Here is a 24,997-nt window from a genome sequence, read left to right on the forward strand (position 1 = left end):
TATAATATATCCTCTGGTTGTCTTATGTCTCTGACTGTTCTTGGGGGCAATTTACATTGCTATTTTTGTATAGCGATCGCAAATGCTACTCAGTGACAGCCAACGAACACTTTAAATGTTTTCATTAATAACAAATCTTAATTCGATAATTATAGTTACTATAGTTTTTTTTTTTTTTTTTTTTTTTAACTACAGAAAAGGTAACAGTGGCAGTCAGTTTTAATTTCTTTCAGGTCATTAATTGTCAGAAAGAAGCAGCACGGCAAAACGCCACACTAAAAAATAAGTAAAAATATCAAAATGGCTTACCTCTTTGTCCTCTGTGGGACCATGGCCCCTAACAAAATGTTTAATGCATCTGAAATGTGAATGGCTTCAGCTTGCTGGCGTTAAACTGGTCGTTTCGACGACCGCGCAAGTTGATTTGAGTTTTTGGTTTCGGGAAACGTATGAAGAAAACATCCTTCATGTGTCATAATGTCTAGAGTCTTTTTCTACAAGTTCCATAGCAGCAGTGTTTGATCAGCATGTTCTTTTTTTTCCCTTTTTTTTTTTTAAAGATTACCGGAGAAAACAAGCAGAAATAACATGGATTGTATGAGAGGGCGTGTCTATAATGTCCCACTTAAGCGTTATGATGGCAACGTGACAGTCGATAATTAGAATTCATGCGGTATGCTATTCAGGCATTTACACATTTGTTTACAGGAATTTTCAACTTAAAAAGCTCTTTGTTTTGTGATGGCAGCCACAATGGATTTACACATTAGCGTAATTTTAGCTTGAAATATTTACGTAAAATGAATGATAACTGCCCCGTTTTTCTCTTTTAACCAAGAATCTAGACTGTTCTATGTTCGTATCTGTAGAAATTGCAGGATGCACGCATTTATTTTGATGGCCGCCATGTTGTATCCATACACAGTAGCGTAAGTACACGTCAGGTCATTTTCAGCCAACTGCCCGTTTTTGAGCAAAAAAAGTAGAAATTTAGATGTTTCTGTGTCCATACAAAAAACAATGGCTTTTTACGTGTTTTATTTTATGTAACATTTCAATCTAAAAACGACGAGGGCCAGATAGCCGGCAAAATTTGCCTCCTTGCTGAGGCAATAGTAACATCGGTATTCAACATAAATAAATTGTGATTGTATATAGAAAAATGCTAATTTTGCTTTGTTGAGTAAAATTAAGATGATTCTGCATGCTTTCCTCAAGTATTAAGGTTCTGCTATTTTGGGCAAAAACTTGATATTGATGATGATGATATGTTAAATATTGCTATAGATCCTGAAAATATAGGTGATTTTCTCTGCATGTGGTAGTTTTTATGCATCTAGCATAAAATTTGAGCATCTTCTCATTTTAAGATTTGTTATGTTTGTATAAAAAATAATAATCCGGATTTTATTAGGGAACAACTTTGAATTGTTTCATATCGCTGCTCATGGAGATTCATATATGCCTAAGAGAGGTGCTTGTTTTGGTTTTAGGTCGCTAGCAGCTTTGGTTTTGAAAATATTTCAATTTTAGTTTTTGAAAAGAGCCCCCCCCACGAATCGGCCCTGAGCCCTGTGTCTCGTCAACTGATAGTGACGTCTGTGCATGAGTGTATTAACTTTTAGTCTCTATTCTTGTTTTTCTACATTTTGAACAACTCTGATTTAAAAAAAAAAATCTGAGTTTATTTTGCAATAATGAAAATGTGACATGTATTTGGGGGGCTTAGAAGGGATTAGGACATTTACACGGAAAACGCATCTCTACTTACAGAATTTTCAGGTTACGAAACTGCTTCCAGGAACAATTTCGTTAGTAGAGGCACCACTGTTGTACTATTTAGTGCGTAAAATAGTCTTCATTAAAAAAAAAAAAATAAAATAAACTAAATAAATTAGAAAAATACAGTTTAAATGAGAAAATCCTGAAAATAAAAATGATACACTAATATAATATAATATAATTTGCAGTTACAAAAATAATAAATGAGTTCAAAATGAATCAAGATAAATTTAAAAAAAAAAAAAAATTTTTTTAAATAAAAAAACTTTTTTTTTTTTTAAAGTGTTGAGTACAGATGGAAATACCAATGTTCATTCTCCCCTGCCAGTCAAAATGGATTGGACGTCTGGCGCCGTCAATGGCAGCCAATGAGTTAACTGTAAATTCAAGGGGTTGAACATTATTTTCTCCATTATCAAGAGATCTAAGAAAATCACAATTTGCTTTGAGGTTTTTTTTTTTTCACTGCAGAACTCAGACAATAGTCGCTTAGCGCAACATTTTCTTTCTTTGTTAATAACTGCATATTTGTAAGCTCAAATCATGCTCTTGCAAAATCAAGTCCATTTCTTCAACAATTGCTCTGAGTGATGCCGACCTTCATCAGCTCTAACAATTCTTCTTTCAATCAGCACCATTTTATACTCTTTTTGATACTGATTTCTTGCCTATGCCTGAATTAATCACGCGTACTATTTTATTCCCTAACAAATAATGGGACCCTCTGGTCAAGATTTTTTTTTTTTTTTTACTAATATATTCAATTCATGTTTTTTCACGCAGGAAAATGAGTGTGATGTCAACAAAAGGGTTCATTTTAGTGTTGACATCATTTAAAAGTACAGATCTACTGTATAAAACAAGTGCCAATGTTAAATCTATTCAACAGTTCTTTTAAGTGATATATTCTAGAAAATTTACTTTTATTGAAATAAATTGAATGTTGTATAAATAATTATGTAACGAGTGCTTGATCTGTCAAAAATGATACCCAAACTGTTCACCTGGGCAGAGGAGGAAATGGTCTCAATGGTAACAGGGAAATAGATTTGGACCTCACTTGGTGGAATTTAATTTTTTGGGGGGTAATACTGAAAAAATTATCCTTGGTGTAAATCACAAGTGTCAAACTTAAGACCAGTGGGCCAGATAACTATATTTTGTCCGGCCCACAAAAGTAAATCATGTACCTGGCGACAATCAAATTTGAACAAAATTTTTGTAGTCCTAAATGAACTATCAATGACTACTGAGAGAGAATATTTAGTTTCCTACCTTAACAAATATATTAAAATGAACACTTAAAACATTTTTAATAATTACAAGGCAATATTTACTATCTGCGATTGGCTGGCAACCCATTCCTAGTGTACTCCGCCTCCTGCTCTTAGATAGCTGGGATAGGCTCCTGCACCTATTAATATTTACTGTTTCCTGAGTTTTAATGGAAAAAATGTAAATAAATAAACGAACATGAATAAAAGAAATAAAACAAAGGAAGAACGTTAGTTTTTCTCAATTGCTTTAGAACGTTTCGCTGCTCAGACTTGAAATTCTCAAAACTACTTGTTCAATCCTCACAACATTGTATCGCTAGTGCACATCAAAAAAGCAGTTTACCGCTTCTTTGAACAAGTTGCGGATGTTTTCGTACATCCATGCAAATGATTTGTACAATTCTCTGCTGTTTCCTACATTATCAGCTGCATCTGTGATGATGTTCAAAATGGATTATCATGGGTCTATTGAATAGTCTCACCACCAACAACGTTAAGTCATTAATTCATTGCATACTGTAAGTCTTTACATGCAAAACGGATTAAAATGTTGTCAGAATATGTCAACGTGTGTGCTTATTTCTTAGCATTTTCATTACTTATTTTACGTAACTTATTTTAACCTGCCAAAATTTGTAATAGTTTGGGGCACTGTGAGTTTCTACCACACCAACATCATCAGAGAATGGTTTGCAACCCACAACAGAATGGTAATGGAGTTCCTCCCACCATACTTCCCATTCCTTAATCGCCAGTCGCCAGCCTCACACTCCGATGACTCTTATGGATACCATGAATGCAGCATGCAGTGACATCACAGCAGATGACTGCAGAGGCTGGATAAGGCATTCAAGAAGATTCTTTCCACGCTTTATAGCAAGAGAGGACATCCGTTGTGATGTGGATGAAAATTTGTGGCCCAACAGAGAGGACGATCAAGATGTGTAGAAAGAATGGGGGGAAAAAATCCCGACAGCACTCGGTTTAGTTGTGCCGATTGTCTTAAGTACACATCTCTAATTTTGCTTTTGTTTTCCTATTTGTGATACTCAGTGCTGTCTTTTGCTCACTGTATCATAATGACATTGTCTGTAAACAGTAAAAACGTTAACTGAATCTTGTCCAGTCCATTGGAATTAATCTCCCACACACAAAGGTGTAACTTGCAATTTTAATCAAAACTTTTGTAAACTATCTTCAGCATCAGAGCCTTCCACCAGAGTAACCAAGGGCGTAGGTTTGCTTAGGGACGGTAGTGACATAACACTACCAATTTTTCAGAAGGTTCAAATTGTCCCCACCAATTTTTAAGCAACCTTATTTGCATTATATAATGAGTTAAGTTATATATCTACAGTAATTTAGATTGTCTTTCCATATGCTCTAAGGCTAGAGTCCTACCATTATTACAGTAAGTGAATTATTTTCATTATGTTCAGCCTTAAATTTCCCTTTTCACTTTCTGAATGTGCCAATCCATTTTTTCCCCTCAAACCCTAGTTTGATTGGCTCATGACTTGACACAACACACGCGCTCACAGCCCCTTCAGAAACACAACATGCCGCCCCCTTCGAAGAGAGATATTACACTTTTTTTTTTTCCTCGGCCAGCAGCAGCCATTGTAGGTAATGTAAAAATATGTCAATGTTGTGGAGGTGGGGGACACACCACTAATTTTGCTATTGAAAGTCCAACCTGCATCACAGTTAGCATAACATTAAACTATGTGAATTTGCTAACCTGCAAAACTCGAGTAGGAAGCTGCTTGGAGAGAAGTGTCTTCCTGTATGTGTTTTCTGCTGTTCACGTTAAACTGTGAGAAATATAGTGAACCGAATTTTACCCCCTTCTCCGCAATTTTCTTTTTTATTTTATTTATGTGGTCCTACAGCTGCCCAAAGGAGCTTACATTTTTTTGTTGAGTTTGGCTATCTTGTGGCAAAAAGCAAAACAAAAGCAGTAGTGTTTTACCTGAAGGAAACCTCAATTTATTATTATTATTATTTTTTTGGTTATTCCCCGCTTAAGTTTTTTCAGTTATATTGAATTTCGTAATTCAGACGGATAATTTTAGACAGATAATGTTAAAGTGGTCTTAAGACAAATGTTTTTGTTTTTTAGCATTCCTTGATAGTTAAGAGATTATCATCAAGTTTGTATTTATATTGTGTTTTAATATAATTTTCTTTAAGTTATGTTCTAATATTGCAATTTAAATTTGCTAATAAAAACCAGACATTTATTCTGGAAGTTTTCAAAAATGTTTCTTGAGTAGTTTTTGAAAACTAAAGTTTGAATCGAACGGTGTATCACCTGAACCAATACACATGAAAGTTAGCATAAGTCATTACAGATTTATTTTGCATTGATCATTTATCCTATCAATTAATTAGGTTCATATTCTTGAGAAATGTAGCCCATGACCCCCGTTCATTCAATCTGTTTGATCTTATTAATGTCCCGTCCCCGGCAAAAAGTGTATATGCAGGTTCTGCTGTTATGTCATCCCTACCAATTTGACACCAAACCTACGCCCTTGAGAGTAACTGTTATATTGAGAGCATGACTGAGAAATTTGACTGTCTTGTCTACACAAATGAAAAAAGAACTTGTGTCAAAGAACATGTTCACTGACACAGAAATTTAATTTTGAGCGAAAGACTAAGAATTTTGCACAAAAAACTGGCTTTTGCATCTAATCCATGTTGTTTTGCAACCTGTGCGACGTGAGAAATTTTGAGAAATGCACAAACTGTTTTGAGAATTTCAATTCTGATCGTACAAATGGACTAAAGCAATTGAGGAAAACTGTAAGAGGATTTGGCTAATTTACAGTTCAACAATGTCTTCAAAAGATTCATGACAATCAAAATTGTCTATTCATTTGATAATTGATTAGTTATTCAATTCATTGTGGCAGACATAATGGCACTCTGAAGGAAACTATAATTAAGACAAGGCTCGCGACAAAGATCAGGTGAGATACCCCTGATGAAGGTAATGGAAGCATGTGCAGCATTTAAGACCGATACATTTCCAACACATCTTATGTCAAGTAACTCCTTTTGTATTCCTTGGTGCATTCATGAATAGTCCTACAATATGCTCTCTTTGCCAGCTGCTGTCTGGGTATTGCTACGCTTTGTGATCCCAAAGCTGTACAATATCATGGCTTATTGAACGCATGCCATACCAGCTTGTGCCGCCCCGCCGCCCCTTCCTTCATTGCCAACGCTGCTGGGCTGCTGTTCCATTCAGATACATCCACAGTGTGCATTGTGAGCATGTGCATAATGCAGAGCGTGTTCGTGTTACCTGCAGCGCTTAGCACTCAAACAACCTAGCTGAGCTTAAACACATTCATCACAGTCAATGCCTTGAGCTCGGTTACAAAGGCACACAATTGCTCTTGTGCCTTATTATGCGCTGGCTTTTATAACATGCATATCATTGGCGCTGCATTAGCAGAGAGACGCCTCTAATTTGTTAGACAACAAGGAAGCCCCACAGATGTTAGGTATTGTTACGAGGCAGTCAGGAAATTACTGTATTATTCATTTTCAATTACCGCGCTGTTCGAATGCTCATATAATCCATTGTTAACTTTGTGCATCACTGTGTGATAATTTTGTCTAATGTAGCTAATTAGTTTTTTACTGAGCCACGCCAACTAAAAATTCATATCAAAACCTGTCAAAACAAATGGCTCATTTGAAACGTTAAATGATTCATCGTCAGCAGATATGTATTTATTATGATTGGATGGCCTTCTGGGGACAGACTTTGGGATCTGGAATCAGTGTTTTGAGCACCTGCTAAGATCACTGTCGCAATGGGAGGCTAAGCTTGGCCTCATATTTCACGGACTACAACGGTGGCTCCTCTCATCTTCGTTGGCTTTTTACTACTGATTTTATTCGCATGGTCTGCCAAATGACATGGCCTCCCGCAGACTTACGGGAAGTGGTAATACAACTCATTGCTTGGGTTCATTTCGCACAGGGGTAGGGTTTGCTGTGCGATGCCTAGGACTCCTTCTATTAGCTTTCTTTCATCTGTAATGCCCACAAAGGCTCAGTAGTTTTGCTGGCGGTTGGCATGGCGACAAGATGGCGGGCTCACTCTCGCCTCGGCATATAATAGGATCAGCATAGGAGGAAATATGAACTCAGTACACTTATGTCTGCATCACCTATCTTTGTTTCTGGCATGTTTTTGTATTCCTTTTAATAAATCATATCTAAATCCGGCTCTTGCACTTACTCAAGCTGTAGCCTACTTTGTCATCTCTCGTTTGTACCTACCATCATCCATCCAAAGTCAGGCTTAAAGCTCCATGTATAATTCAGTGGCTATCTATTTGCATGCTACTTAATAAATGAATGAATGCATGGATGAAAGTTGACATGAGAGACATTCAAGCTGGATAGGATACCACATGGCAATTAAAGGGGTGGTAAGTGAGCTGCCTTCTACGTGCACACAATATGAGATTTGGCTACTGTCTCAGGCAAGATCCAGAAATAGCCTTGCTATCTACATTGTGCTTGCACAGGCGTATGGACAAATGCTGTGTGTTAATATATGTGTGTCTCACCCAACCATTTTCGTTTCTCCTTGCTGTGTCTGCTTGTCGTCTGTTTCCTCCAGGAGCTGACACTGTCTAATAACCACCATCGATACAATAATACAAATTGCATGTCAAACTACAACATTATACAGAACACCAATTAGTTTTTTTTTTTTTTTGTCACCAGTCACTGTGATATCTAAATAGAAGCACTGGCACCTGACCTTTGGGTCTTGCTGATAGCGGAATTAATATATGTAGAATTTCCACCGTTTGGTTCAAGTGGAACAGCATGGTGTAATAGTTGTTAGCACATCTGCTTTTCACATCTGCTCCATGCAAATTTATGGTAACATACTGGCAGCTAGGAGTGTGACAATATATCAAAACTGTGATGTATCGCGATACTTTATGTATCCCGGAAGGTTACTGATATGCTCCGGCCAAAAATCGATATATCGTTTTGAAAAGGTGTCACTGTTCGAAAAAAAGGAGCCAAAAGTTTGCTACCAAAATCTTCTACTAGAACAGTGTCTGTGTTGGCTCATTGGCTGCCACTGACGGCGCTTGACTTCCAATCCATTTTAAACTTCAATGGTACTGAAACAGAGCATTCACAGCCAATCTTCCCGGTTTTGTGGGCATTTTATACGTAGGTCACTTTATGTTCATTTTAGGGATTTGTACGTCACTTCCTTTTCATTAACCCAAACTCAACAAGAAGTGATCCATAAATGCCCCCTGATCAATAGGAAATTACCAGGAAATGCCACCAAAATCAACAGGAAGAGAGCAATAATCAATATATTGTATATTGTACAATGATTTCCTGACTGATGTATCGATAATTGTATCGCCATATTGTGAACTCATGGTTATCGTGAGCCTTATATCGCAAATCGTATCATATCGTGAGGTACCCAGAGGTTTTCACCCCTACGGGCAGCTGTGTTTGGCAGAATTGTAACGTAAAAAAATGACAAAAAAAAAAAAAAAAACCTAATGCACGGAACGGGAAAAAAAAAACGTTAAAAAAAAAACTTTTAACCCTTATCTCACAGCAAACAATTGTAAAATGTATTTTCAGTATAAGTAACTGGTCTGATGGCGGTGATGTCACTGACTGGGGTTTAAATCAGTGCCCTCACTGTGGCAGTCGAATGTACTGATTGCTGAGCTAATAGCCCAGTTCAGCATGCTCTTTTAAGTTCTCAGAGAGTAGATTTTTCCAACCTTCTACACGCACAAAACACCATCGAAAAGAGGGTTTACAGTATGAAATAGATATAATATGCATAATAATAGGCATGTGCCGGTATGATATTCTGACGGTATGATAACCTTAAGCCAAAATATCACGGTTTCACGGTATCACGGCATTGCAATTACAGCTCTAAAATGTGTTACTTTGAGATATCTGGGTTAAAAAGAAAACTATTTCTATTGAACAGGTTTTTAATTTTTCAAAACATATTAGCAAATTAAAACACAAGTATAACGTCAAATGGAAAAAAAAAAAAAAAAATCTTCTAAATAAAATTCAAATAAATGGAGTCATTTAGCAACAGCTCAACATTACCATCAGAACAAAAATAATTGAATTATTTTCCTTAAAAAGCACATGTGTATGGCTCGTATCGTGTTTACATTATACACACACGCTCTTCACACAGACAGTTGCCAGAGAGAAAAAAAACACATGTTTCACCACTGCTAGACACACTAAACACGCTGGAGTTTACTCTCATAGCTGGTGGGAAACGTTCATGATAGTGTTTCATCTCAAATCATCTTGGAGGTATTTTCTCCTTGGCAACCACCCGCCACAAACATGTTTTACATGTTGGTTGGCCCTCCTCCTCTAAGCCACAGCTGTCTGTGACTTTTCTGTAGCCGAAGTATTCCCATACCGGCGATTTCATTTTCTTTGAAGGGGGAAAAAGTTCAGGCATTTCAACTCCTTCAGCCATTGTGGTGCACAGCTGACTCACTGACACTGAGCAACAAACGGTGGGGGAGGGTTGAGCCTTACAGCTGCAAGTGAGGGATTTCTCCATTCTTTTTGGGACATAAATAGCTAATAACTTTGGGACGGCATGACGGAAAATGTTTGTGGTTTTGAAACCGTGACGTTTTTTATACCACGGTATGCCTTAAAACCGGTAATCGGCACCTATCTAATCATCATATATACAGTTACTGAAGCACTATTCTGTTTTCATCTGCATTTTACAGTTATCATGTGATTTTAATGGTAACACTGGAAACCACAGCCGCCAGTATTTTCCCTTAAATTGTATTCTTTTTCTCCAGTGTTGGATATCTAGCGCCAACAATGGGACTGAAGGATGAGAATTCACAGCCTATCCTACCTGTTTAAATAAATAGGACATCTATCTTTATACCAGTGATTACATCGTCAATAATGGAAATGTCAAAAAAGTTCAGTATGAACAGAAAAATAGGTTAGTAAATGTACTTTGTAGTGTTAAAATTATGTCATCGATATCAGGGAGTACTAAGAAATAACCTGTTGATGCTGCGCAATATGTAATTTGCGAGCTGTAGGTCGCCTTACCCAAGATGGCCACCAGCTATGCACGCCGCTGTAAAATAAAGAGAGCTTGTCGCTCTTCCCAAGGTGATGATGTGTCCAATTGTATGTGGTACAATCATCTGTCTGCTGTGAATTTAAATGAGTATGTCACTAGCCGACATCCAATCCTTTTTCAGTGGGAAGGTGGCAGCGAATAAACGTTTTATGGATTGAACGTCGAGTGCTGTCAATGGCAGACAATGAGTTAAGCATTCATTTACGAATGTGATTGCAATTTAGTTTACATATTTAAATGTTCCGATATTAAGATTTGAATGAGACAAAATAACATGCTTTTTCTCTCGAATATATTGTTATAATCATTTGTTTCGGATGGGATTTACTGTAATTTTCTGTACAAAAACTAATTTGGTGTTCAAAAAGTCTTTTTTTCAAATTTGAGTCTTGAAAAAGAGGGGGTTGTCTTATAATCAGGGCTGTCTTATGTGTTCTATATTTCTATTATATTCGGTAATGACCATTCAAGTGAGTTTGCCATAATTTAGTATTAAAAGAAAAAAATGTACGTTACATTTTTTCAAAAAAATGAGGTACCAGTATCAGACAGTATCGCCGATAACACACAGCTTTGTGTTCGTGAGGCAAAAAATAAAATCGGTGCAAACACTTGCATTTTGTATGTATGGCAAATTCAAATCATTATGTCTACAAATCGAGCATTTTGTTGATTTTTTTTCTTTCTTTCAAATCAACCCTTCACAGAGTGAACAATTTAATATAAGTGCATCCCATTGGGTTCAAAGATGTGCTGCTGCAGGGGGGGCATATTTTCATGTTTCATACATGAGCTCATTAACGGCACTGAGATTGCCTTCGCCTTCATCCTAACTCCCTAACTAACGCTCAGCCAACCTGCGTCTGAGTCCTCCGGCACAGCTCAAAGCTGGCAGGGGTCTAAAGAAAGCAACACGCTCGCCGTCCATCTGAAAGCACCGCACAAAGACTGGTGCCATATTAGGACACGTAATATACACTGATAAAATTTTCTCTTGCCCTCCAGCCATCTCAAGTTTGAGTGCATCTTTTTCACAAGTATACGCTTGTCTTGAGACAAAGAGAGACAGCCAATCTTCTTTTGCTCTGATGAACAATAGCCTCACCAACCGTGATGCGCCCCGATATACTTCAGGACAATCACTTTTAATTAGATTAGAGTTGTGATTTGTTGCTAGGTTACTCTGTCACTATCGTGCAGCAAATTAAGTAAATTGAGTTTAATGTGCTGTTTTCTTCCTGTGTTCTCTCCTCGCAGAAAGCCAGCTGAAAGACAATGCCGTCAAATATATTGAGCTATTGGAGGACAGGTTACATAGGTAAGTTGTTTACCAATGCTTTTGTTATGTTCACACATACAGTAAATGGTGGACACCTTTTCGAAGGGGTGTTTGATGAAAAAAAATGAAGGTACAAACAGAACAACCTCCCTTAAGGACTCGCCTCCTTTGTCCTCAATCAGTTCACCCACCACCTCACACGCTTACTTTTCTCATGTGATTTGTCTCCATCCGCCTTTCTCACTTTTTGCTCTCACGTGAGTAATTTGACAGCTTCTAAGGCCAATTCCACAGTTTTCTTTTTACCTTTACTTACAGTATGTACTGGAGTTGTCCGCTAATTGCGTTTTTATCCGATACCATATATCCCGATATTGTCCAACTCTAAAAATCTGTTACCGATATCAAACCGATACCGATATATGCGGTTGTGGACTTAAAGCAACACTAGGTGTTATGTACTTTCTCAATCTAAGTACATGTAAAGCCAAGACTTGAGTGGAACAACACTTCTATATTTAATTTGCTTCACATGACAATGTGCACACAACTCATGACAGAGGTTCCTTTTTACGGTAATACCACATCCACAGGGAGTGCACAACGATGGCAGCATCAGTGTGACATACCGTAAGTATGTTACACTAGGTAACTTTTCAACCTTTATAAAATATTTTCATAACATTTGTGATAATATGTCAACTGACAACTAGTTGGATGACACCTCTTTTATATCTCAAGGGGTCTGTATCGCTTTCACCGCCACTAATTAACTTTAAGGAGGGGGGCAGGTACAAAAAACCCAACAACAAATGTGCTGACTGCTTTACAGCATACATCACTTTCCCCTTTCTCCTTTCATTATAAAGAAGAAAGTCGATGTGAACACTTTTGCGCGAATACTGTAAAGATGGCAAAGCAACAAAAGAGACAAAAGTTTTGTCTCAAGAGGAAAAAAAAGGAAGCCTTCCAGGATGTACAGAATAAACATAGGCCCGGTTTTCACTCGTTGGCGTGAAATCCCCTTCCTCCCCCTCAGCCGAACTCGTTAAAGCTAACGAGCTCGGGTGGGGTGGGGGGTTTAGCCACCCTAAGCCAAACGGTTGCTAACCGTTACATGCTATTGTTTAGCCACAACTGGATTCATTACGTTATTACTTTTCATCCTTCACACAGCCGCTGGCAACAGAAATGTTGTTTAATCCATCTGCAAGCGACCGGGAGATCAATTTTTGATTGATTGATGATTTCACAACATTTTTCGGGTGTGCTCTGGTCCTCATGGGAAACGCAGCTTTCCTTAAGGCAAAACAGTACCTCTTTTGTCCACCGGCATCACTAAAATTGACCAAAACTAAAAAACTACCATGTGCAGGGGTGCACATAAGTGGTCCGCATGCGCGCAGGCGTACTGGACGTAGACAAACGCGCTGACCCTCAACGGCTTCCATACGCTTTTGCGTACCGATGGCTGACCACTGTATTTGCGGCAGACACGAGAAAATAACTTCTCAAAATGTCGAAGAGGCAGGCCACACTGAGTAATTACTTCCGTGTTCCCCCACCCCCGTCAAAAGACAGACAGACGACAGAGACGTCACCGCAGCTACCGAAAAAAAAGGACTTTTGCTGAAAAGTGGCTACAGGAGGTACCATGGCTAGAAGCAAATGATGCTCGCACGGAAATGCGGCACAAAATGTGCCGTGAGAATCCCAATGTCGCCGATAAGAGCAGCGCATTTTATGTAGGGTCAAAGAATTTCGGCCATCCAAACTTTGAAAAGCACGAAAAAAACAGAGAGGATGTGGCAATTAAGCAAACTATCGATGTCAAACAGGACCCCACTCGCCCTATGGACAAGTGGCGGAATAGGGCGGAATAAAGGTAATGAATAGCGACATGCACTGGCAAACGTGTTTTTGCTCGCATTTTACAAAGCTAAACATGCACGTTCAATGAGGTCTTATGAGGAGGACATCCCACTTTTAAAAAGGCTTGGAGTTAATGTGGGAGCCGCATAATGCCCTTTATTTTGAATTGGTGCTTTTTATTTCTTTACATTTCACTTCAAAGTAATTACAATTTTGTTGTGCCAGTTGATGTTAATCAAGCATTAATTGTTAATATAATTAATTAAAGTTAATTGGCTCTAAGTAAAGCTTGTCATAAATTTATCGCATCAGGCGGGTCGGCTCTCAAGCTCAATGAGGACCAAGTCACATCTCCAGGTCCTCCTCTGAGAACCTGGGCAAAAAAATTATGTGCACCCCTGACCATGTGTTTCTTTAACATAATATGGCTAATTGTATTGTGATGCCCCACTTGATGTTTTAATGATAGTAAATGTAACCACTTCAAGGTTTTACAAATAAACATTCTGTGAAAAATGAGAGAACAACTTCCACTGAAGTCATGGGAAAAGTGCCTATATTGCACCATTATAGAGTGGATATTGTTGAAATCAAAATGTGCAAACATCAGTTTCTTTGGATCAAGTGCAATTGCAAAGTGTCAGTAAGGCATTACCATATCACAAATGGCTCACACAGTGCTTCTTGCTCAAAATAACAACAAAGGCACGCAGCTTCAGTACAGTGAATGAGGTAAAAGGTTGGCATATGAAAACCAACTGGCATTAACTTTTCAAATATAATTCATTATTTTTCAATCATTAATTGCAGTGTTGTTTTTGGCAGCCTTTTTAATTTTCGTCTTAGACTTTTAGACGATAATACTTATTAGTCTTAGTCATATATTAGTAATTTCCGAATGTTTTTGTCTTCATCTAGTTTTGTTGATGAAAACACCGAGTAATTTCGTCTAGTTTTAGCCGACGTTTATTCAAAATGTTTTTGTCTGTAAAATTCAAAAGCTTTACTCCAAAAATAAATAAATAAGTAAAATTTTCGAATTGCAGTGGTACCTTGTCATATGATCACTTTGACACATGATCTTTTTGACATCCGAGGTAAAATTTGACTCGGCATTTGTTTATACATCTGGCGACATGCTCGAAATGCGATGACATGACAACACTGCAGATGGACTCACGGCGGATTTTCTTGTCAGAGAAATCAACACAGGTTTCAAAAAGGTTGGTACAGGTGGTGAAACAAGGAAAAAGGTGACACCATTGAAATGAAGTTGCAAATGATAGAAAAAATATGATCGTGGGGTGTGCATCCGTGAATTGGCTCAACAATACAGCCGTAGAATGTCTACGATCTCCACGGTCCTGCTCCGACCTCCTTTCGCCAATCTTTATAAGGTGACAATTTTTATTGTGCTAACATCGCCAAAGAAATCGGCAGCTTCGTCAGATTTTTATAATTTATTTCAAACTTGTCCAACACAACACGCCTACTGTCCGCCGCAATTGATAGTGTTCTCAACAAAACACAGCACGCAAAAAACGTCCGCCGCTTTAGAACCCGATTCGTTACATTATCACAGGAATTATTATTATTATTTTGTTATACCGGTTTTTATTAATAACTTATACAACCAGACATTGCTACTACAATGCAAGGCTAACTACACATAAAATGTCATAATTGTGAACATGTGACGGAAACCATGGCACATTTTCATCTCGTGATGTTTTAGTCTCCCAAGACACGTTTTTAGCTCGTTATCGTCTCGTCATGAAAAAAGTGTTCGTCGTCGAAATATTTTCGCTATAGCCATCGTTGACGAAAACAACACTGATTTATTGTTCATTTGAGTTTTGCACCATGAATGCAAACGGTCATCTCACAAAACAAATCCCAAGATTCTTGGTTTAGAGACATCTGATGGTCAAAAAGCATAACTGCTGTGCTAAACTGTGACCAGCCCTTGTACAAACACATAAGGATGAAGAATGAAAAAAAAAAAAAAAAAATGACAAACTGATGTCGATATTATCCGATATCATTTGAAAATGCTTTCATCGGCCAAAATTACTGGCTTCCGTATATTATCTGACAGCTCTAGTATATATACTTCAGAAAAAAAAATTCTCTCCTGTCTGGAACTAGTCTTGTGCAAAATGAAAATGAATCTTACATTTTTTTACATTGCTTGACCTCCTTTGGGTCATGGCTGAGTTAGTGCGTCGTCTGAATCCGGACGAGACCTGAGGTTCACTCTCAAATGGCTTCCGGTAACTTGCAGGGCACATGCATGTAGTAGATAAACAACCATCAACTCTCACATTGACCCAACAACATGCATGTTTTTGGAATGTGGGAGGGAGCTGGAGTATCAGGAGAAAACCCACGCAAACAATCGGACCAGCAAACAGACATTCAAAAATCAATACGGTTCCGCTTTGCTGCTGACGTTGAGAACATTAGATACAAAAAAAAGTTAATGTCAATTAAATATTTCATATTTGTTATTATTTTCTAAATGGGTCTAAATGAGTCTGACAGGATAAATGACATTGAAACACGGTATCATCTTCAGTTTCAATATATTTGTAATCTCTCATGAGCCATATGTGATGGACTGCTGACTTGTCCAGGGTGCACCAGCTCACCCAAATCTTAATAATGCAAACGAATTGATGGATGAAATTTAATTTGCATTTCCTTACAAATTTTAATCGCTTCTAACATTAAAGTAAGCTTGAAGTCAGTCCCCACTGCTGTTGTATTTTGACAGCATTGAATGGATTAAGTAATATCGCTAAAGTAGGATTTCCTTCCCTGCATAAGATAGGGCCTAAGCAAGATAAAATTAGTTGCTGAACCCCGGCAAGGAATTAGGATTAAACTGTCAAACCTCTTGTCTAGTGGCATGTGATCTTTTTAAATCAAAATTCAATACACGTTCTTTTCAGTATTAATTCCCTTGAAAACCGCTCTCATCAGTTTGAAGTTGGCAACCAGGAACCTTTATTCACTTTTCGCTTGTTCAAAACCCTTTTTCAGAGCGGGCATTCGTTTGTTGCTTCTTCCAAAACATTTTGCAATGGTATTATTAATTATAGTTCTGAATAAGCATCATATAAGGCAACCATAGCCACAAATATAAAAATATAGTTTATATATCTAAGGCCCAATGATTCCAAGTGCTCTGAAGTTGCAAGGTAACATTTTGCTTGACTAAATATGTAGTGCAATGCCCTCCATAATGCACTTCCATCCATCATCCATATTAAATGTTATCATTCTGCTTCGGTGTACATCACTGGTGATAAAGTGCAGCAGTGACGAAAGGTGAGTACAGGTAGGAATGTTGTTGGAGGAATAAATGTACTTCTTGTCTCCGTGGTGACCAGGGGTGAAAGTGGCTAGAACTTCTTACAGGAACTCCCCGACGTGAAGGTTGCCACGGAGCCAATGATATGATAAATAAGCCTCCTCAACGCTTTCCTTGCTCTTAAAGATTTGATCCATTTTCTGTTGCATCGACCTTTTTTTGTCGCATCAATTCCAAAAACTTTTTGTTGTTGTTGTTGCTGTTCAAGAAAACATGCATTAGCTAGCTAACTATCTCTGCTGATCACATGTCAGTATGTCAGCCAATTGAATGGATAAATGAGTCCAGGCGTTTTGCTTTGCTGTGTGCATGCGCACATTGACGTGACTCATCATCGTCAGACTCGGATAACTGCAGCAGCTAGGGAAACCTCCATGCCGTCAGTGGAATAATATAAATCATAAATATAGGTGGAAACGGATTACGCTACACAAGCGCTTTATTATGCTTGTTATTAACACTTGTGCGTGTAAATCTGATATTGGTAGATTGTTTTCTTCTTGGAGATGAAATGCATGTGTGGCAGCTCAGCATTTAAAAAAAATTTTTTTACATAACGTTTTGACAGTTGCCGTCATATTTTTGGAATCGAAGCACCGTGTACCGGAACAGCATTCCGGCCCTGAATATTATACCGGAACTACGTTCCTGCCCTGAATCTTATACCGGAACTGCGTTCCTGACCATTCTGGCCCACTTTTACGTTGTCTCAATTAGAGCTGTCCCGACTAGTCGACATAGTCGACGTCATCGATGACGTAAATCCGTCGACGAGCACAACATCCCGTCGACGGTTAATGAAGGGTTTAAAAAATATATGCGTGGAAAGTTAGAATGTCGGATGCTCTGTTTGCAAGCGGGGAAAGCGGCACAAAGCCAAAAAAAAGCGCACCAGAGTGTCCAAAACATTGCCTTATTTCAAAGAAACAAAGGAGAATACACTCTTCTGTCCTGTCTCTTCAATGCCAAGCTTGGGCTGCACGTCGGCCGTGAATAAAAACCTCAAGCGCCTTCACGCAGTTTGTAAATTTTTTTTTTTTTCATTTTTTGTACACCAGAGGGTGCTGTCGCCTTACTAAATAATAATGTTTCATTGACAATGGGCCTATAAGTGCTATTACTATTGTTCTTAATGCTAATTGAAAGGTTTATTTCATGTTATGGTTTATTTTATGGTATAGAAAATTATATAAGGTTAAAAGGTCATAAATATATACAGTATATACAGTGATTGCACTCAAGGGAGAGATTGTCAATGATAAGGTAATAAATTAAGGTAAATGCAATTCATATAGGCAATTCATTGATATATAAATAAGGTTTAAAAGGAAAAAGGTGAAAAGTTTTTGTTAATTTCTAATTATGTTGCTTTATTTGTGTGCAACGTAGCTCTTACAGTGTGTTTACATCAAGGATGGAATAAAAGTTGTAAACCATCAGTTTAAGAGACCATCTTTTCAATCGGGAGGCTATACTAGTTAATTCTATCAGCATTTGAACTCATTGTTTATTTGTGATTTATTATTGTTATTTACGTGTTTATTTGTACTTTAATAAATAATTTGAGTGTTCCAATATGTTTTTTGTGAATTGCTAAGCGTCAACAAAAATTTCATTGCTAAATTAGTTTAAAAAAAAAAAAAATAATAATAATAATAATAATTATTAGATTAGTCGACTAATCGTAAAAATAGTCGGCTGACTAATCGGGAGAAAATTAGTCGTTTGGGACAGCCCTAGTCTCAATATCGATACATAAAAAAATGCTCATTACATACTACATAAATAAATAACCCAAATTTAAATTGAAGTCAGTCCTCATTCCTCAGTTCCTCATTGTTTTGACAAAAAAAAAAAAAATCCATGAATTGCCTTAAAATTAACACAAAGTGATCCAAAATTTACATGAAGTGCCCCAGGAATTCCTTCAAAATCTTCAGGAAGTAGCCCAAAATCAACAGGAAGTGACTGGAAACGCCTTTTTAATGCCCTTTTTAATAACAGGAAATTATTCAAAATGTGCATGATTGACCCAAAATCAACAAAACTTCAGGCGTATGCAGTGTTCCCTCTAAGGTGCGCGCGTGCACAATCGCGCACTGCTTGCACAAACTCAGTGCTAGTTTTAGGCATCATTTGAAGTTGAACGATTCCGGTTCCGATTCTGATTCCATGTTTCGATTCCGGTTCCGAACGATTCTTGATTCAGATTCTTTTAAGAGACAGGTCAAAAGTTTATATTAATGTCTTAACTTCTTGACGATTTTTTAAATTATATGAATTCAAAATTCATTATTATTTATCATTATTATTTTATTCATTATTTTAATGATTATCATTAATACAATTAATCTGAAATTTATGAATTATATGAATTTCTCAGAGGGCTGTTTTTTAACTTGTATATAAATATCAGTCTTTGAACTTTAATGTGATGAAGTTTCTTTCTACAGGAGTGCACTTGATGTCACAAAGATGTTTATTTTTCAAACGCTCATGAAACACATTTACACATATTCTTTTGCCATAGATGTACCTTAGGTGGGAACTAAGATGAAGCATTAAAATTAATTCTTCTATTGATTATAATGAGGCAAAATAATGTTTTCTTATTTGTAAAACCGATTTGGTTGTGTTTACAGACACTTGCAACGTTTATGTTGTGACAATACCAGTTAGGCCAGTGAGTGGCGCTGTAGGAGTGTGTGCATATAATGCCTCAAAGAAGAGATGACAGTGGCTAGGATACTATGTGATGTCTGTATGTGCTCACTGCTATGAATTCATTAAAAAAGTAATTGAATGCTTCATATGGCTGCTTCTTTCTAGACAAGCAACACAACAGATTCTAAAACAAAAGATGCTTTTAATACTGTTGATTTTAACGGAGGCGTCTACTGCTTTAAGATGGCGGCTGTTTACTTATGCCAGCGAGTGTCCTTTCGCATCTAGTCCTCTATACATTTGCTAACGCCGCGATTCTGTCGTTTCGCATCTAGTTCTATATACATGTGATATCGACCATAGACCGACGTAATAATACGACTTATTCTTGTACTATTCCATCCATCCATCCATCTTTCGTCTTTTGCTTACTCCGGGGTCGGATCGCGGGAACAGCAGAAGACAGACGTAATGTATTGTTTTACTTAGCTGGTTCTGACTGTTTAGAGGACCGGCGCGGCACTCAGCTATGCTACTCTGCACTTGTATTCCGTGAAGCTGAGGTATTCATATTGGTCATATTGTAAAGTTGAGCAAAACTTTTGAGTGCCGCCACACCGTGTCCATGGTTGTAATCAAGTTGCAATGCACAAACTTCCTGTGGCTTCTCCTTTGTGGTTTTCGTCAGCATTTTTTTCCCCGCTCGGCAGTCAGGGCATCGAAACGTGGAATCGAAACAAAAAAATTCGAACAGTTCCGGGAGCATCGGGGTGTTAGAACCGGGTCCCATCGATTCTCGATGCCCAACCCTACTCAGCGCACAAGAAAATCGATGCTGTGCACAAAATAAAGTTCAACAGAAACTTATTGTAGTGTCACTAGGACTACTGTCTGCGCTGCAGCAAGACACTCCTATTGGTGCGTTCGATACGGCAACGCGGCGCTCCCATTGGTGCGTTCCATAAGCCAACACGACGCTCTTATTGGTGTGTTCGATGCGTCAACGCTACGCTCCCGTTGATGGGTTACTACACCACAATTTTATCCAGTTGCGAGGTGTATGACCTGGGTTGTAGCGGAGAAAAATAAAGAGTGAAAAGTGAGCTAGACTCCTGTGCTGATTCATGGAAGCAACATTACGCTGCCAATTTTTGCGAGTGCTACAGTATTAAGTAAAATCTAATTTTAGAACCGATATAATCTAGGTATTTAGACCAACAAAATTGTTTTCTGTACCATTTTGGAACGTAACTCATTGAGCAACAAGTGTCTAGCCAATAATGTGACACAGTTCACTTCACTTACGCTATGTAGCCCATACGTGCCTTGCAGGTTAGCTAGCCAACAAAAGTGCAGCGGAATTGAGATGCAAATGCTAACCCTTTATCATGGAGAAAGGAATGGGCAGTGAAACTACACTAATGAAGCCATAGTAAAAAAGAAATGAGGTTCTTTTATGTGCAAATACAAGAACAAGCAGTAATTTTTTTTTTTTTTAACCTGTCCTGTATAGCTGCTTAGACAAGGAGAATAGGAATCTTAAGTGTCCTTATTGTCTGAACAGTTTTAATGTTGGAGTTTGATATACTCCCATTGTGGTTGTTCATTATGTTTTATTTATTAACTCACTTATGCCACAATTGGACCTTTTCCAGGCCAAAGCAGGACTCTTCCCATGGTTATGGCAGGACTCTCAGATATAACAATCTCATGAACAATGAGACTTTTTGTCTTTTTCATTTTAAGTAGGCCAAATCAATTATATGAAAAGAAAACCACTCGTAATTCAAATTGCTGCTGTATTTTCATTCTTTTAATAAACCATGTAACTTGCTATAATCCAAGGTTTTGAACAGGCGTGATACTGGTGTGGGGCCACCGCATACACATCTGATGTTGCTCACAGTGGTCCTCAGTGTGCTCAGGGAGCTTGTGTGTCTGCTCAGACACATAAAAAAATAGAGGGAACATTGGGCGTAGGTACACTAAAATTAACAAGGAATTGAACCATAATTACCACATTTACAATGATAGATATCCAATTCATTTAAACTGCCAGGACTGGCTGTGAATGCCTATCTTTCAGATTCATTTGCTCCTCCCAGTCAAAATGGATTGGACGCCTAGCGCCATCAATGGCAGGCAAAGAGTTAACAAGGGAAATGCAAGAACATCCATTATTACCATAAACCTCTGGTGACTTGTGAAAATGCAAAAACAAGTAAACTAGTATCAATACTTCTGCATCCTCTTTCGCAATCAAATATCATATCCAGAAACAACATTTCAGTTGCGATACCTTGATACATTTCGAAACTTTTGATAACCCGAGTGGTGCTGGATGCTGATGATAGAAAAAAAAAAACCAATTACTTTACTAAAGACTAAAACCGGAAATCTGCAGTTGTTGTAAATGTGTCACCAGGACAAAAACATTTTTTTTCAGCAAAGGCTCAGCCATTTGATGCCCTTTTCAGAAGTACAGAGAAAAAAAATCTTGTTTATTATTATCTTTTTTTAATTAAGATTGGGTTACAATTGATCATTTCTATGGTTAACCTGTATGTGGCATATAGAATATATAGGCTGTTAAAACTGGGAAAAAAAGCTTTTTTTTCAGTTCAAGCTAAGTGCACTCTGGGAGCATCCAAGCAGCATCTGTCAAGTGTGAATTGTGTCGAACAGAGCAACACTGGTTGCTCGGTTGGCTGCTTTAAAATCCTCCCCAGAAATCAAACCACCCACCTCACAAAGGGTTCACTGCGCCATGCATCATTCCACACTCACACGCATCATCACACTCCATCCAATAGTCACCGCCTTGGTTCTCACCATGTTATTAGCACCTCTGCTCAGCGGGTGCTATGTGCGTTGTTGACACAATTAATCTCCGATTCCTGACTAATTAACAAAAGTGAAAGCACTTTATTGATTTTGTAAAAGAAAGGGGGTTGTTAAGGAACAGCTTCATGCATCACTAATAACTTAATATACGAATTCTGGGCTGCTACTGGTTTTGTGACATGTAAATTTTTTTTCAGTTGACCTAACGTTACAAGAATTGGGTTCTGGGAAGATGTGCATAATAAATGTAGTGTAATGATTAATGCATCCACTCCTCTGGCCAGTTAATTAGTCACCACCTTATTCAATATGGATAAACACTAGGCAATGTTGTATAATTGTGTGATAGCACACCTAAATTGGATGAAGCTTAAATTTTTAAAAAGCTGTGCTAGAGCAGGACAGCACTGGTGAAAAGAAGCTGCTCGTCTTTGTTGAGATGAACAATTTGAGGTGGCCCAGGTATCCTTTTGATTGACATGCCCTGTAGTTATGACCAAACTTTTGCATGCCACTTTATGAATCACCTCTACATAACAGAGTTGCTTATCTGTCTACTTGTGCCTAAATAGCAGGCTCACTAAAATTGCTTTAGACTAGCAACGGCGTAAAGTGTTGCTGTTCCTATGCGCGTGTCACAGTGTTTACAGAAGTAAACACATTTGTGGCAATTTTGATGATTTTATGCTACCGTGGCCAACTTTTTTTTAACCTGATTGGTTCACAGGTAGGGTTGCCAACTGTTCTTTGAATCGTCCCGAAATCGGAAACAAAAGTACGCCCTCCTGTATTAAGCTAACAATACAGTAGACGTACTTTGTCATGAAAACCAAAAATAATGTCAGATTTTTAAGACTAACTAATACTGGTATGGTGCTTTTCAAGCATATGGCGGAAAACACCCAGGTGACTTGAAGTTTCGATCTGAGACCCCCAATTTGGCCATATTTAAAAATTGTCCTATATGCATATGTGATACATCATTGGAAAGCTTAAAATCTCAATTTTCTGGGGAAGACAATTTTTGAACAGGAGGGCATTTAAAAAAAGACTTTTTTTTAAAACAGCAAAACCCTAACTGGAGGTGAGAGCACGCGAGAGCATAATTAAAGACGCCATGATTTTAACTAAAGATACACGATAATATCGGTCATCGATAATTATCGGCCGATAATGGCAATTATGACGTCACACAGATAATCCAGATAATAAAAAAATTCAACCTATAATGCAATCCGATAATTATATACTTGATTTTGCCTCCAAATGTGCGCAACCGAAGAATTCAGCACGCCGCCTCCTCAACCCCTCCCCTCTCTAAAGCCCCTGAGGGAGGAGGGGTTGAGGAGGCGGAGTTACACGACAAGAGTAGTTGAATATTATGGCAGCTGTTACTAAAAAAACGACGCTCTCGCCATCTGCGAGACATGTACCGTAGAAGTTCCACGAGGCAGAAAGAAAGCGTCCTCATTCAAAACCACTAACCCAGCAGCCATTTAAAACTGCATCACAAAGATTTTTGGAACGAATACGAGGCTGCTGCTAGCGGGAATGCTAAAGCTATTGTAAACACAAAGTTAAACTACAGGGCTTGTGACGATACAGAGTCGGGCTGTTTGGGAATGCAGCCCAAGGCGGGTGGTAAATCCGCATCTAAGGCTAAACACCGGCATGACTGGAGACCGATAGTCGGCAAGTAGCCGTCTTCCGACAGAGCCCGCCGCTCTGGCTGGTCTGGCAGGCCGCCGGCGGGCCGAGCCTGGTTCCCTGGCTTCGGGACCTCCGGCGAACACCCCGGTTTCTCGAGCGTTCCCCCACGGCGTGCGAGCAGAGCCAGGACCCGAATACGCCGCGGCGAACCGGCTGGGGCGGGCGAATTATCCGGTACGAACGTAGCTGCCGCCGCCGCCGAGACGAGACATTTTTTTTTTTTTTAACCTAAATGACCCGAGAACCAAAGCCCTGGATAAAAAAAATAATGCAGTTTATACGACCACCATTCTTCATGAAAAAGTGATGTCCAGTAAGCAAGCTTATCATGACGGCACAGTGGTTAGATGATAATTTAAACATGGAGAAAACGAAGTCAGCCAGTCAATAATGCATTCAGTATGTAAAATGACGAGCGGTCAGATGACTTTGTAACGCTGCCTTTATTTTCGGTTTAACAAAACTCAGGCACAAAACAACACGCACGCGGATGCGAGCTCCAACTCCGTCCAAATAGTACTGCCGTGTATCAGTTAAGCTGCTGTAAAGCAAATGTCGTGAAAGCCGCAAATGTAAACAAAGCGCTGCAGAATGGGTACATGACATCTCGCTCTTTTGAGTTAATCATTTTCACAGTGTGCAACAAAGCATATAACATTAGCAATCACTTTTCAAATTATTAAACTTATTTCTCTGATCAATTACAGTCACAGTAGATAATCAAATTCTTAAATCAATATTCTGTAGCCACAAATATTATTCAAAATCTTTCCTTCTTCCAAGTTTTTTTTTTTTTTTTAGGATTAAGTATAATAATGTATTGCTTATTGCAAGGCTGTTAAGATTATTTTCAGCTAGCTATTTTTCTTCCAAGAAATCTGAGAGAAATACACTTGAAGCGATGGCAGATAATTTCACTTATTGCCAATAGATTTACACTTAAAACTGACTAGTTTTAAGGAGGTGTGTTTTGCAGTGTATTAATGTTCTATATGTTAGGAATGGCTTAC

General features: G+C 38.2%; 1 protein-coding gene across 2 annotated transcripts in view; it reads left to right on the plus strand.

The window, feature by feature from the left end:
• The window catches only part of disc1 (DISC1 scaffold protein), a 107,148-nt gene that overhangs the window by 44,776 nt on the left and 37,375 nt on the right, over positions 1 to 24,997 (plus strand). For both annotated transcript variants that reach the window (XM_057848306.1, XM_057848305.1), the window contains one exon: positions 11,500 to 11,560. In XM_057848306.1, coding sequence (XP_057704289.1) covers positions 11,500 to 11,560 — 61 coding nt within the window. The remainder of the gene's footprint in view (positions 1 to 11,499; positions 11,561 to 24,997) is intronic.

This window comes from Corythoichthys intestinalis, chromosome 10 (genome assembly GCF_030265065.1).
Source record: "Corythoichthys intestinalis isolate RoL2023-P3 chromosome 10, ASM3026506v1, whole genome shotgun sequence".
NCBI classification, from domain to species: Eukaryota; Metazoa; Chordata; class Actinopteri; order Syngnathiformes; family Syngnathidae; genus Corythoichthys; species Corythoichthys intestinalis.